We start from the raw sequence: 13,939 nt of genomic DNA, 5'->3' as shown, positions 1-13,939 counted from the left end.
GGAGGGTGGGTGGTCTCAACCAGTCTCCCTCGTTCTGGGCCCGGGCCCTTGATCCCCTCCTTCTCATCAAGGCGGGGTGGCCGCAGCAGACCAGCTTCACACGGAAGCCTGACTCTCCTGCCACGTGTGGTTGTTCTGGGGATTCTGCCAGCCCACCTTTACCAGTGTGGACACCTATGGTCAGCCTTGCCCTGCTCACCCTGGTCTCAGCCCCCTCCACGGCACAAGTACTCCCTGGTGGATACTTTCAGAACATGCTCCCAGCTCAGAACACCAGGGACTGGTAGCTTCCACTCCAATGGGCTCCAGTCCCAGCCAGGGCACCCGTGTTTCCTGGGAAAGGAGGAAGTTCAGGTGGGTCCTTGGACCCGACTCTGTCTCCCCCAGAGTATGCTTTGGGGACAGTCATACGAGCACAGTTGGCGGGAGGTGGGGGGGGGGTGCGGCAGTGGGTTCTGGGCGTGGACCCCATGGGCTCATCTCCCACCTGCGAGCTCCCAGCTGCTCCTGGTGGCCCCCCCTGCCCGCCCCGCATCAGCGCGGACCCAGGCTCCCTGCGCACTTGACTGTCCTTCCCATAAGCCCGCCCTGCCCATCCTCAGCCTGACCTGGCAGAGCCCCATCACTCAGCCAGCACTAAGGCAGTCCTGCTCAGGCAGCAGGGGACCCGGGAAGCGGACCTACCTCCACCGGGGCCCGTTCCTGGGCTGCAGAGAGGACAGACGTGGGAGCCGCTCGGTGGTGTCCACAGGGGCTGGCAGGAAGCAGATCAGCATGGGCCTGCCAGGCCCCTGGAACTTGTCTGTGTGGCCTGTGCCCAGAGAGGGCGGCGTCTGGCTCCTGGCAGGTGCCCGGGAGCAGGGCTGGAACAAACCACGGTGTCCCTCACAAGTTATGGTCTCGTCACCATAACTGACCCGAGACAGACCCAGTGACGCTGTCCCGCAGCACACTGGGCTCACCTGCGTGAAGCGGATGAACCCTCAGCCCCTGAGGTCACTGTCTCCTCCTGTCCTCTACCCATGTGGCCCCACCCCGGGCTCAGATCCAGCCCCCCGCCCCGCTAGCCCCGGGATCCTCATGCTCCCACCCAGCTCTGCTGCTTCCGGCCCCCATGGTGACCCACAGGTTGTCCCCCTTCCCCCACCGGTTCTCCCCGACACCCACTGGTGAGAGCCTCCTCCCGCTTCTACACCGCCTCTTCCCACAGGGCTGACAGGAGCTGAGGCATCGCTCGCCTGAAACAGAGAAGACCCCCAGAGGTGGAGCCCGAGCCCACGGAAGAAAAGGTGTAGAAAGAAACGGTGCCAGGAGGAGACACAACAGTGTGTCCGGACCAAGCAGGGAGCAGGCGGACAGGAACCAGAGCCTCCTGTGTGCACAGCCCCCTCGGTTCTCAGAGGGCATGCGAGGCCTTGTCCACGCAGTGGTGACCTGGGGTCTCCGGACCCGAGCCAGGTCACCAGACGGCTCTGCATGGTCAGGTCCCTGGGGAGGAGCCCGGACATGGAGGTGATGCCATCCACGCCCTGCTGGGAGGGTCCGAGCCAAACGAGGCGTGCGCAGCCGCACAGAGGCCCCTGGGAAACCAGGCAGAGCCCACCGCAGCCTCTCCCAACTACCACCCTACCCCCTCCGCCTCCCTCAGGCATGAGATACAGACTCACCAAGTCTACACACTGCCAGTGGGCCCTGGCTGGATTCACTGCTCAGCCCAGCTGTCCCCTCTCACGCCCCCAGCAGCACACTCAGTTCTGTGCTACTGACATCCACTGGGGCCCCTGGGCGGGGGCTGGGCCAACACCCCCGCTATGGGCGCCCCCATGCTCTCCATGGTCAGGCCTGGATGGGGTGGGGGCAGGCAGTGGTGGGGGCAGGCAGTGGCCCAGTCCCTCCCCCCTGGTGGCCACACTCACTCCCCACCAGCAGCTCCAAAACAGAACAAAGATCTGAGAACAAATTTTTATCCTCTGATTTTAGGCACGAAACCAGAAGCAAACAGTTAGGCACACGGAGCCCTACCGTGAAGCTGGCAGTCTGGAGCCCCTGCCGTCCTCGGCGTGCCCCCCGAGCTCCGGTTTCCTCCTCCCATCTGTGTTTATAGATGAAGCTGGGGCACAGGGACCTCAGTGACCTCCCCGAACTCTCAGCAGCGTGGCCAGGAGGGTGCACAGCCCAGCTCAGCTCTCTGCTCAGTCCTGACCCTGAGCTCCAGCCCCACTTCCGGCAGGAAACGAGCAACGAGAACAGGAACCCTGGGCTCCAGACGCCTCCTGACCCGGTTTAACTCACAGCCCCGCAAGGACAGCAACGGTGAGCTGCTCGTTGCCTGCTCCAACGTGCAGGAGTAGGCACTGGGGGAGGGTGGGCACGCTGCTCATCCCAGCTTTCTAAGAGTCAAGTCAGGAGGCCTAGCAAGTGAGGAGGAGCCCCAGCCAAGGCTGGCATCAGCAGCTGGGCCTCAGCGTGTAGCTGCAGACCCCCCAAGAGAACCTGCTCCTGATCAGAGCAACGCTTGGTGCCACCACCCAGGCCTGAGGAACGGGGTTTTGGCAGTTTGGCCTGGGATTCTCGGATCAAAGAGACTTGCCGTTCGCTTTCCATCACCGGATGACCCACACTGCCCACGACCCCTCAGAAGCCCCTGGCTATCCGGGCGGGTCAGGCGGAGCCGCATCCTGTGGAGGGGGGGGGGGGTGCTGGGCTCCCTGCTCAGGGGTCTGTGAGCCTTAGCCATTAACTGACCAGAAGAGGGACAGTGGTGGTTTTCCTTGAGCTGCAGCACAGATCACATGGACCACACATGGCCTCCTCTCCAGACCTTCCTGGGTGCTGGTGAACTCCCTCCGGGGACAGGGAAACACGGCTCCTGCCACTACCCATCACCTCCTGTGGGAGGACACAGGGAAGGCACAGCCAGCCAAGTCCAGGTCTGCGGACGCTGCGGGGGGAGCACGACACCCCCGCCCCCAGCACAGGCACAGGCCTGCATGGCCAGCCCAGGGTGTGAAGACGGTCATTCGCTCAGTACCAGGAAAATCACGGTGCAGACAGTTCCACGCCGCCCTTTACATAGCTGTCTGGCTATAAACATGGAAAACAAGGGCTTCCATCCTAAAGGGAACCTGAGGAGCCAATGACAGTGGCTGCTGCCCCTCCAACCCCAGACACAACTCCAAACAAGGCACTGCTTTCTCAACACCACAAGCTTCCCGGGCCCAGACCCGCTCCTCAGCCATCAGGGAAGCCTCAGCCGCTGGAACCCCCAGGACATGTTGCGAGACCAGGTCTCCAGCCCCCGCGTCTAGCTCCTTCTCTTCACAAGGGTAATGTGCTTCCCTCAGGACCACATGTGTCACCGAATTTGGGACAATTCGGGAATTAGAGAGGTGATGAGATGCACAGAAATCTGCTATGTAGGAGCTCTAGTGCGGTTCACAGTGGACCCCATAGCCCAGAGGTTTAACAGGGCTTGGCCCAGCCTTCTGGAAGGTCAGAAGTCAACCACCGTCTCATCTGTCCCCGAGCAGGAGGCGCCCCAGGGGCAGGCTCTGGGGTGAGATCAGCGCCGTGCCCACGGGCAGACCCCATACCCCCAGGGCCGGCCTTCCCCCCCCACTCTGGGGGCGCTCAGAGTAACGCCCACACGCTCGCTGTTCCACCCCGGCCCCCCACCCCCCACTAGCTCTGCTCCGCCTCGGGCAGTGCTGCTGCCCAGCCTGCTCACCCCATCGCCGGCCATGGCCTCGGCGCTCACCTGCTGCTCCCCACTCTGTGGCCTCCACTCCTGGTGTCCTCAGGCTTCCTCAGCCCCACAGGAGGCGGCTTCCAGGCTTCTGTCTCTAGCCTCGGCTGCTCTCTGTGGGCCTCTGCTCTCGCCAAAGCCTCCCATCCTCGCGCCTGACACCCCCTCCTTCATACCTGCAGAATACAGACCTAACCCCTCCGCGTGGTACATAACCTGCAGGGCCCAAGGCAAAATGAACGCACAGGCCCTCGTGAAGTGTCAAGACTCTCAAGATAATTTAAGAACAGAGCATTAAACCGAGACAGGGCCCTTCTGAAAAGCAGGGCTCCCAGTGTGGGGTGCTGACTCCACCTTCTTCCCGCCCGAACGCCGGTGTTCCCACCCAGCAACACTCTAGCCGTGCCCCCAGGTCCTCCGCTTCTTCCAGGCCTCAAATCCACACATTCTGGAGTCCCTGTGAAGGGATAAAGCAGTCAAGGAGAACAATGGGTGGTTCTTCTCTCCCCCGTGGCTCACACAGGAACCCTGGACTCGAATCCTGCCCAGCTCCTCTTCTGCACTCCCCGCCCTCCTCCCCTCTGCCTCCCGCACCCCCTCCCTGACTCCCCCATTCCTGGAACTCTCATAGCACCTCACAACAGCGCCCTGAGACGTCACCATCTCAGATGGGCGTCTGGTGCTAACTGAAAGCCATGTTTCTTCCCCAAGGGCATCATGAACTCACAAGGACCAAGATTCTGGTTTGTTGTTCTTCTTACTTGCCAACCTTTAGCACTGCTGGGAGAGAGATGGCCGGAGTACAAATGACTCCCCAGCAGTCACTATGCGCCTGGCTTCTATTAGCTCCAGAAAGACCAGATCCCACATCCCCTTCTCAACTATCCCTTGCCAGGCCCACAACTCTGAGGGACCCAATCCCTGATGGAGGGCAGAAGGGGCCTGAAGTCTGGCGTCTCCTCCTGCTGCACAAGGAGTGAGCGAGCACCAGAATCTGTGGCCTATGACTGAATGCCGATCAATACACGTTTTCAGGTAGAAAATTACCTGAAGCTGGAGGCTGACCGACACTGAGAACTTACACGAAGCTGGGACGAGCTCACGCTCCCCGGCCAGGGTGGAAAGAACTTCGGTGGACTGCTCAGAAGGGCATTGCCTCCGTCGTGGGCAAGTCAGTCCTAAAAGACCCCTCTGGATCTGTCCTAACACTTGAAAAGCAAGACCCAAACCAGAACAACTCCAAATAACCCCATGTCAAAATGAAACCCAGCACCTTTTACATGAGTACAAAATCCCGTACTGAACAAAGCGAAATTCAGTGATGAGCGCTGCGATGAAAAAGCTAGAATTCTATACCCAATGAAAACATCCTTCACAAGTGAAGTAAAAATACGTTTTTAGACAAGCAAAAGCGATCAGCAGACCTGTAATATTAAAAATTTAAAGTTCTACAAGCAGAAGATACCAAAATGCAGATTTTTACAAGAAAATGAGTAATGCAAACAACAAAGATTTTGGTAATGAGACTTTCCCCGTTTCATCTCTTAAAAAGAAAACTGCCTAAAACAAACTCGTGTGTGCAAATATAAAAATAAAATGACTGACAACAAAAGAAGAGGAAAAAAATGGAAGTGTAGAGCTGTAACATTATGTTCTAGAAGGAGCATTATTTTAAGGTAGATTACATTTGTATAAACTCAGTCTACCTTAAAAACACACACACACGGACACCCCCCACTCCTACAGCAACCACTAAAAAAACTAACAGAGGCATACAGCCAATTAGCCAATAAAAAGTGCTAGTTAAACCAAAAGAAGACAGTAAATAAGAGAAAAACGAACAGATGAGACAAGTAGAAAACAATTAGAAGATAGATTTCCACTCACCTATGCTGACTATTACACTAAAGCTAACTGGTCTGAATGAATCAGTGGCCCCCAGCCTTTCCAGAGACTGGCGAGGAGGCTGAGGGGCATGGTTTGATGGTGATTCTCGTAAGGAGCAGGCAACCTAGATCCTGTGAGTGTGCAGTTCATAGTAGGGTTCACACTTCTACGAGAATCTAAGGTCACCACTGATCTGACAAGAGGCAGAGCTCAGGAGGTAACGTGAGCGATGGGGAGCGGCAGGCTATAAATAGACAGCAAATACACTTGCTTGCTCACCACTCACCTGCTGTGTGGCGTTTTTCCTAAAGGACCACAGACTGGTACCATCTGTGGCCCAGGGTTTGGGAACCTCTACTTTAAATCAAAGGCAAAGACTTGCAGACTGGACCAAAAAAGCAAGACCCAACTACATGCTTTATATAAAAAGACTGCCAAAAAACCCCCAAAATTCTCATTTTAAATATAAAGATACAGATAGGGTTATTAACCCTAAGTTAAAAAGAGAATGGCTCTATCATTATCACACAAAGCAGACTCCAGGATAAAGAATTATTCACTAGGGATAAAGAGGAACACTTTCTAATGATGAAAGGGACCAATTCATCAAGAAGACAACAATCTTCAATCTAACAACAGAGCTTCAAAATTTTAACTTGAAACTGGTAGAATTAAAAGGAGAAACGGGCAAATCCACCACTGCAGTTGGACGTCAACACTCCTGTCTCGGTCATTTATATGGGGCAGAAAATCAGTAAGGATATGGAAGACGTGAATACCATTATCAACCAACTTAATTACTGACAGAACATACAGAACACTATATCAACAGCAGGACTCCTCAAGCACTCACATAAGCATTCACCAAGACAGGCCATTAGCGGGACCATAAAACAAATTACAGTAAATGTAAAAAATTTAAGTTACACAAAGGACAACTTCTGACTAAAACAATTAAACTAGAAATTAGTAACAGGAACTTTATGTGGAAAATCCTCAAATATTTGGAAATTAAACACCTTTTAAAACATGCCACGATTTAGCTTTTAGAAGGATCACTCACAATGCTGAATGGAGGAGACAGACAAGGGCAAAACTGGAGAAACTCTTTAGAGGCGAGTACTGATGGTGTCACGGAGCAGAACGTTAGGAGTGGTGGCAGGGAGGTGTCAGCATTGGGATGATGAATAAGATGTGCTCATGGATTAGATGCTGGGATCAGACAGCGAGTGTTGACACCAAGATATTTGACTTGTGCAGAACAAATGAAGGTTCAAAGTTGTCTTTTACGAGATGGGAAGCATTAGGAAAGGGTAAAGATTTGAGTGGGATTAGGAAGGCATTCACTTGTACAAATTGAGGTGCTTATCAGACACATCCAAGGAGAGAAATCAAATGGGTAGTTGGAATCTGGCGTTCCTGTCAGAGATGTGGGCTAAATGTATTTCGGGCTTTCTGTCAGCACAAAGACTGAATGGGATCATCAAGAGACTGTGTGTAGATATAGAAAAGATCCAGAATTGAATCCTGCGGTACTCCGAGTTTAGCAGTTGGGAGACTGTGGAGCTAGCGGACTGAAGAGCAGCAAGAAGTCAGGTCCTGAGCAATGCAAAGTTTGCAAGGACGAGTGCTCATTAAACGCTAACGTGGGACTGGAACTCACCACTGGATCAGGGTTTGTCTGGCTGAGGCTGGGCTGGGAGTTGAGGATGAAGGGAGAATGTGCTCAAGGGTACGAGGTTTCTTTTTGGGTTTATGGTTGCCCAACTCGTCGAATTTACTAAAATCTACTGAACTGTACAATGTCAATAGGTGGATTATGTGGTATGTGGATTACATCTCAAAGCTGTTTCTAAAAATTGACTGTTGGGTTTAGCACAGGGAGGAGGTCACTGCTGACCTTGAGCAAAGCAGTTTTGGTGCGGGGACAGCAGCGCTGCCTGGCTGGAAGGGCTCAGAGAGGAGAAATGGAAGGAGAAAAGGGACAACAGCTAGAGGGAGAGCAGAAACACGAAAGGGGGATAAAATCGTGTTTGTTTGCTGTTAGGAACGATCCAGTGGAAAAGCGAAGATTGATGGTGCAAGGCGAAGAAAAGAATGGCGAGGTGCTCGAGGCTGGCGCCCTGACGCCTGTGCAGTCTGCGCGGGCAAGAGGCGGGGCTGCCTTGGAATCACCCCACCAGAAGGGCCGGGCAAGTGGACAACCGGGCGCGCGAATACACGGCAAGGCAGAAGACAGAGACGGGGGCTCGGGGCACTTACAGCTGCTCTGGTTTACTTATCGGGAGGATGGTGACTGGTCGAGTGAAGAAAGCAGGTAACTGGGGAAATACAGTTTAATTAACGGACAGTCCTGACACCCACCTGAGACTTGCGGTCACGAGTTTAAAGTGAGAACAGTCGCGATCGCATTTTTCCAGTCACATCTGGCGAAGGAGGCGCGCGCACAGCATGTAGAGCGTCGGTCTAACCCAGGCCAGGCCTACACACAGCTGCGCTCATGAGAAGAAACAGAACATGGGACAGTTTATATTGCTGAACACCAATATGCCACTTTATTATTTGGACTTTGTTTTTTCCCATTTGTCACATACCTGTCAATGTTTATACAATGAGGAAAATCAACCAGCAGTGGAAGCAACCAGCCAAAATCAGCTGATAATTCTGTACCCTCTTAACACACATCGATTCTAACTTGGAAGGGACATCTTTAATTTGATTCAGTCTCACGGCTATTCTTAAAATCGGTGTCAAGATTGTCACAACTTTAAATACAGATAGAATTGCCAGAAGTACATAATTTTATATATATATATATAATGTATATATATATATACACACACACATACAGAAAAATACAAGACTAATTGTTTTTCCACAATATTTAATTTACACACTACTGTAACTCTGCAACTTCTGAAGACAGGTTAAGGGGTACAAGAAACTGTTTAGAGCAAGTAAGTCGTTTGGTCCAATATTACCTTAACATAATGGTTATCTGCTCCCTCCCTTTATGTGACAACATACTATGACATACAACACATGCACAGTCATTCACTGATGAACAAGGGGTAAGACGCCACGCAGACTAACATCTGTCTACCCAGAGGGCCAACCAACCACACATGACTAGTAAGGCTATGATACAGCTATGCAGCATAATGGTCAACACTGCTGATCCTAAAAGTGAGCACCATATATACATTTGAATATAAAAAACGATTGAAAACCAAACACATACGGGTTAGTTAAAAGGTGCCATTCCAAGGCTATACATAATCACAGGAAAAAGTATTTACATTACTTGGAAAACAGCTGCAACAAAGAGTTTATTGCCAATGCCCTTTATAAACTTCTCTCCGACGTTTAATACAGATGTTACGCTCACTATCTATGTGAACCACACATCTTATTTCTGGCCCTTTATAAGATCCCTGCTCAATAAATTTCAAGCAAATATGTTCTATGGCTTCACCCACACATCTATTCTCATAGCTTTCAATTATAAACATCACAATGAACTAGAGCTGTAGCTTAAAACGTTATCTAGTCTAGGTCTAGAAAGTAAAATAGGTATTTTGAGTATCATCTTTACTTAGGTTAGTAAGCATACTGTGAAATTCAGAGTTCTGAGTAAAATACATGAATCCTAAAGTAGCAGAGTCGGTGTACACTTGGAGAAACCGTGACCAGTGGAATGCTGTCCTTCGCTGCTCCACCCACTCTACAGACCAGACAACTGTCACTCAGACAGGACGGGATGCTGGGGAGCGTGCGAAAGCCAGAGGGACTGGCCACATCCTATAACCAATGTCACTAAGCGCTGCTTTTAAGACCCTCTGGGCACAGCAAGAAAAAGTAGCATCTGGCCCCTTCCCAAAATGATACTGTGTCCTACAAGATAAAAGCCACGAAAGATGATTATCTGGTCAAGAGTAGTCTTGTACAGGAGTAGTTTTAAAGCAAGAGTTCTTTGATTATTGTTTTGGCAGGAAGGTAAGGTAAAAAACACTTCCAGCAAAAAACAAAAAGAAAAAACAAAGCAGGCTTTGTGCATTTTTGTTGGCTGTTTGTGTATTCAACCTTTTTAATCTTTTTAACCAGCCAATTCCCATAGGTAGTTGAGCTAAAGGACATAAAAGAATGGAAGTTACCAACAGACAACCTAATTATCAAAGTCCTAAAAATCAAATGCCAAAAAAAAATTTTTTTAATGGGGTTTTGACTTTGCCAACACCTTTGCTTCCATGTTATTTAGGCCCTAGCGTTTCTTCTACCTACATGGTTGTCCAGGAAGCCTGGGGTACGCCCTCCTCAAGGGAATTTATACCAAGCATCCTTTTGTTCTGTTAGACACACGCTCTAGAATCGAGTCAAGACATCTTCAGCTCACTTTATCACATTGCAAAATGAGATTGCTTGTGACTGACCACTACGGAGGAAGCTGCCTTTATATAAATCTATGTACTTTCTCACCTAGTACAAAACAAGAACATCTTTTTCAGTTAAATTTTAAGAGCCCAAACTGTTTTCACACTATAGCTTAAGACAAACAGGTGTGGGTTATGCTGAAATCATGGTTTTACGGTTGTCAGTGCAGACGCTTGCTGCACTCTGCTCCGCACAGGCCCTGGAGGCTGGGCACCCCACGCCTGCGGGCTCCAGGCCTATCGGCATCACAAGGTTATTGCTTTGGTTCTGTCTCAGACACCAGAGTATGCCTCAGAGCACGGAGTTCCCATGTCACTGAAGGTCGGGGCGGGAATTTAGATTTTTCACAAGGAAAAGCATTTTCTCTAAGTTAAGTGCAGAACATCAAATTTCTAAGTGCTCCATGGATATTAGGTTCCAAATATACATTTTAATTTAATCCTGATCATCCACATTAAAATTATAAATGTAAAAATGACACGAGACTTTTCAGCTGGAAAAGAAAAGTAGTGTCTAGCAGCATGCACAAAGACCATGCATTTGTCACGTCGTCAGGCGAACAACGAGAAAGTAATAAATAACTGCGGCTTTAAGAGAGTAAAACCGAAAGGGGACCAGTGGAGTGAGCCGGTCTTGGCCGCTCTGAGCAGGAGGCGCGCCGAGCTCAGATGACGTGGCAGCAGCTGGCCTGGCTGGAGGCGCACAGCAGCCCCTCCTTGGGGTTCCGCTGGATGTTCACAGAGATGGTCTTTTCGCACAGAGGTAGCTGGAGCACGTTGTTTTTCAGGTTCCTGCTCTTTATCCGGTCCAACTCTGCGGTGGTGTCCACCACGTGGTCGGAGAAGAACTTCATGCCGCCCCCGGCCTGGGCGGGCGCCGCGCCGCCGGCGGAGCCAATGCACATTTTCCAGGCGGACTTCTCCTGGACCTTCACGCTGGAGAAGGACAGGCCGCTCTGCGGGTCAAGAATGTACTTGGCGCTGCCATGCAGCTGCGAGCCGAGGCAGAGGCCCATGAGTTTGAGGCTCTCCACCAGCTCCCCAGCGCTGCGTGCGGCCAGCTGCGTGGATGTGGACGAGCCGGGCCCGGCGCAGCGGCGCACGCTGCCCGACGTGCCGCCCGGGGCACTGCCCGAGCCCCCCGCGGGGCCGCCGCCGCCGGCGCTGTGCTCGCTGGGGCTGGCCTTGTCCGCGCCCCCGCCGCCGCGGCTCGGCTTGCTCTGGCCGCCACCGTCACCCTCGCTGCCCGGGGGCCCCTCGCTGCTGTCCCGGCGGTGCCAGGAGTACGTGAAGCCGCTGTCCTTGTCCAGCCGCCGGCGGCTCTCCGAGTCGTCGTCGCTGGTCTCCGAGCTGCTGCAGCTGGAGCCGCGGCCCTGACTTTTCCGGCGGTGGTAGCGCTTGTGCACCGTGCCCGGGGAGGCGATGTTCATCTTGAGGCGGCTCAGCTTGGGTGGCAGGTTCTCGTCCATGTCGAACTCGTCGTCCGACTCCCCCTCCTCGAAGATCTGGTTGAGCACTGGCGCGCTCTTGCGGGATGTAAGCCGGTTGGTCACGGACGGCTTGCGGCGCAGCACCACCTGGGTCGAGAGGGACATGGGCTTCTTGTCCTCCTCGTCCTCCTCCTCGTCCTCCTCCACCCGGAACAGGCACTTCCGCCCACTGGCCGCGGGCTTCAGGCCGGCCTGTGGCCCTGAGGACAGCGCGGGCCCCGCCAGCTCAGGGAGGTCCTCCTTCTTGGCCGAGTCACACAGGCCTTTGCTCCTGTGCCCGTTGAGGACACTGTCAGTGGCCCGAGCAGGAGACTGAGGGACAGTCGCGTGGGACAAAGGAGTGGCCGTGAGGTCATCCTCAAGGTCCTGGGGCACGTCAATTTTGGTTGGCCAGGACTGCCTATGTAACAGATTGAAAAAAAAAGGAAAAGCTATGAAATAATACGTAGACTTGACTCAAGTGCCTTATATATAAAACACTGGGAGGAAAGCCACAGACATGAAGAAAACGAAAGCAACAAAAAGCAGCAGCAGCCCTGCAAACCCTCTCGACATCCTGAAAGCATCGCGAGGACACTAGAGTATGTGCTCGCATGGGGCTCAGTTTCCCGCTTCGTGACCAAATGAGAACTTCATCACAGCTGTCAGAAGGGGGCAAACGTCTCTTCCACATAAGCGTTTTATACCACAGGAAAAGCCTTTTCAAAAGTGCAAGGGAGTTATCGCCAGAGTCAAACCTGAACACAGGTTTTGCTCCTTCTGGTCTTAGATCACAGTCTTTGTAGGTATATTATTGCTAAAAAATTCACCTGCAATTTCTAGTCCTCCAGATTTTACAGGGTGGTGTGAAAAGTTGGTGTGTAAAAAAATAAAAATAGTTTAATGGATTTAAACTATTGATGAGCAAAGTCAGTGAATACTGGCACATATAAATCTCTTCACCAATTAAATTATGCACCCCATAAGCTCCTTCTCTCTCTCTCTCTCTCTCTCTATATATATATATGTTTTTGTTTTTTTTTTTAATGACCACACAGAAGTTCTGCACAGCAAAATCTACTGTTCTTTGAACTTTGATTTTACTCCCAATCCAGAGTCACCCAAGTAGTAAGAACACTGCTTGGTAGCCCAAGGACAACTTTTGAAAGTGAGGTCTCTAGCCTCTTTTGAATAAACATCTGCAACTCTCAACTGCCCTCTCTGCCCAGGAGAAGAGACACCGGAGACACTGCAACAGCCACAGCTAGACTGACACTGCACTTCCCACCAACTGTTATCCCAGACGTAAAACCCAATCCAAGCTGTAGCTTTAAAAGAACCCATAGGAGTTTACTGCAGACCTCTTTTCCCCAACTCAGAGCTTCCTCCTCTCAAGGATGGAGTGGGCCTGTTTGCTGCTCACTGCTCGGCAGTTTACAGAAGCTGAGTGTTCAATGTTTTTGAGGTCAAGCAGCGTCTCTGGACAAGTTCTCTGTCCTCACGACACAACTGTGCCAACTCCAGGTGAGCCTTGGGCCCTGGGAAATGGCACCCAACATTCCTTTCAGGATATAGTCCTCAAAGAGCAACCACTCAAAATGTCACCCTGGCAAACACTGGGGTGGCCCTGCGGTGGGAGGCACGTCAGACCCCCCAGAGCCACAGCCAGGCCTCTCGAGGGGGGCGGGGCAAAGACTGGAGGGGATTCTCTCCTCCCCCCACAACAGAAGCCACCCGGAAACAAGAGGCAAAGCCCTGCAGCTGTACCGGCCAATCCACCATCACTCTGAACCAATGGTTCTTATTTACATGAGTTATCAGATGGTTAAATAGCTCACATCTACTAAGAACATATCCGGGTCCAATGCTGTGCTAGACTAAATAAGCATGACACTGTGAGAAAATCACAGCTTATCTTAACAAGAGACAAAGCTTGCTACCAAGAATCATCAACGAGCTGCAGCGACGGCACAGTCCCAGGGACAGGGTCGGCTCCTGGAGGACCCTCAAGGCTCTCGGACAGGCAGAGGGCACGTGCTTCCAGCCCACGCTGGCAGGACACAAAGAATGGACCCTCTCCAGGCAGGCCTTCCCTGGCTGGACCCAGGGACCCACAGCTAACTCAGCCGCCTAACACCAGCCTCCTGTCTCAGGCCACGTTTCTGCACAGGTCACCCTGAGCCTGAGGCGCACCCTGTAATGGAACTGAGTTAGGGTCCGGGGTTTTGACAATGAAGACAAGGCAAGTCAGCAGACATCTACCACATGCCAGCGGGCCAGGGCCCAGGAGGAGGACAGGCCCCACAGCACCTCCACTTCCTAATCCCCAGCTGGGTAAAACGAGACTGCATGGAAGGCGCTGATACTTCTTTATAGCTACTGTTGGCTGTGTAATTTCTATAATAAAG

The 13,939-nt window shown here is 52.2% G+C and overlaps 1 protein-coding gene across 4 annotated transcripts in view; it reads right to left on the bottom strand.

The window, feature by feature from the left end:
- SNRK (SNF related kinase) overlaps positions 1 to 13,939 on the bottom strand; it is a 79,851-nt gene that overhangs the window by 2,722 nt on the left and 63,190 nt on the right. For 3 of the 4 annotated variants that reach the window (XM_044933535.2, XM_044933533.2, XM_044933534.2), the window contains one exon: positions 8,163 to 11,952. In XM_044933535.2, coding sequence (XP_044789470.1) covers positions 10,728 to 11,952 — 1,225 coding nt within the window. In that variant the 3' untranslated portion in view covers positions 8,163 to 10,727. Of the gene's footprint in view, positions 1 to 199; positions 334 to 684; positions 864 to 7,996; positions 11,953 to 13,939 lie in introns of those variants that run through there. The other variant, XM_025273018.3, reaches the window with a different exon arrangement.

Source organism: Bubalus bubalis, chromosome 21 (assembly GCF_019923935.1).
Source record: "Bubalus bubalis isolate 160015118507 breed Murrah chromosome 21, NDDB_SH_1, whole genome shotgun sequence".
Classification (NCBI taxonomy): domain Eukaryota; kingdom Metazoa; phylum Chordata; class Mammalia; order Artiodactyla; family Bovidae; genus Bubalus; species Bubalus bubalis.
Note: the sequence above shows the minus strand (reverse complement) of the source record. Positions and strands in the feature narration are given on the sequence as shown.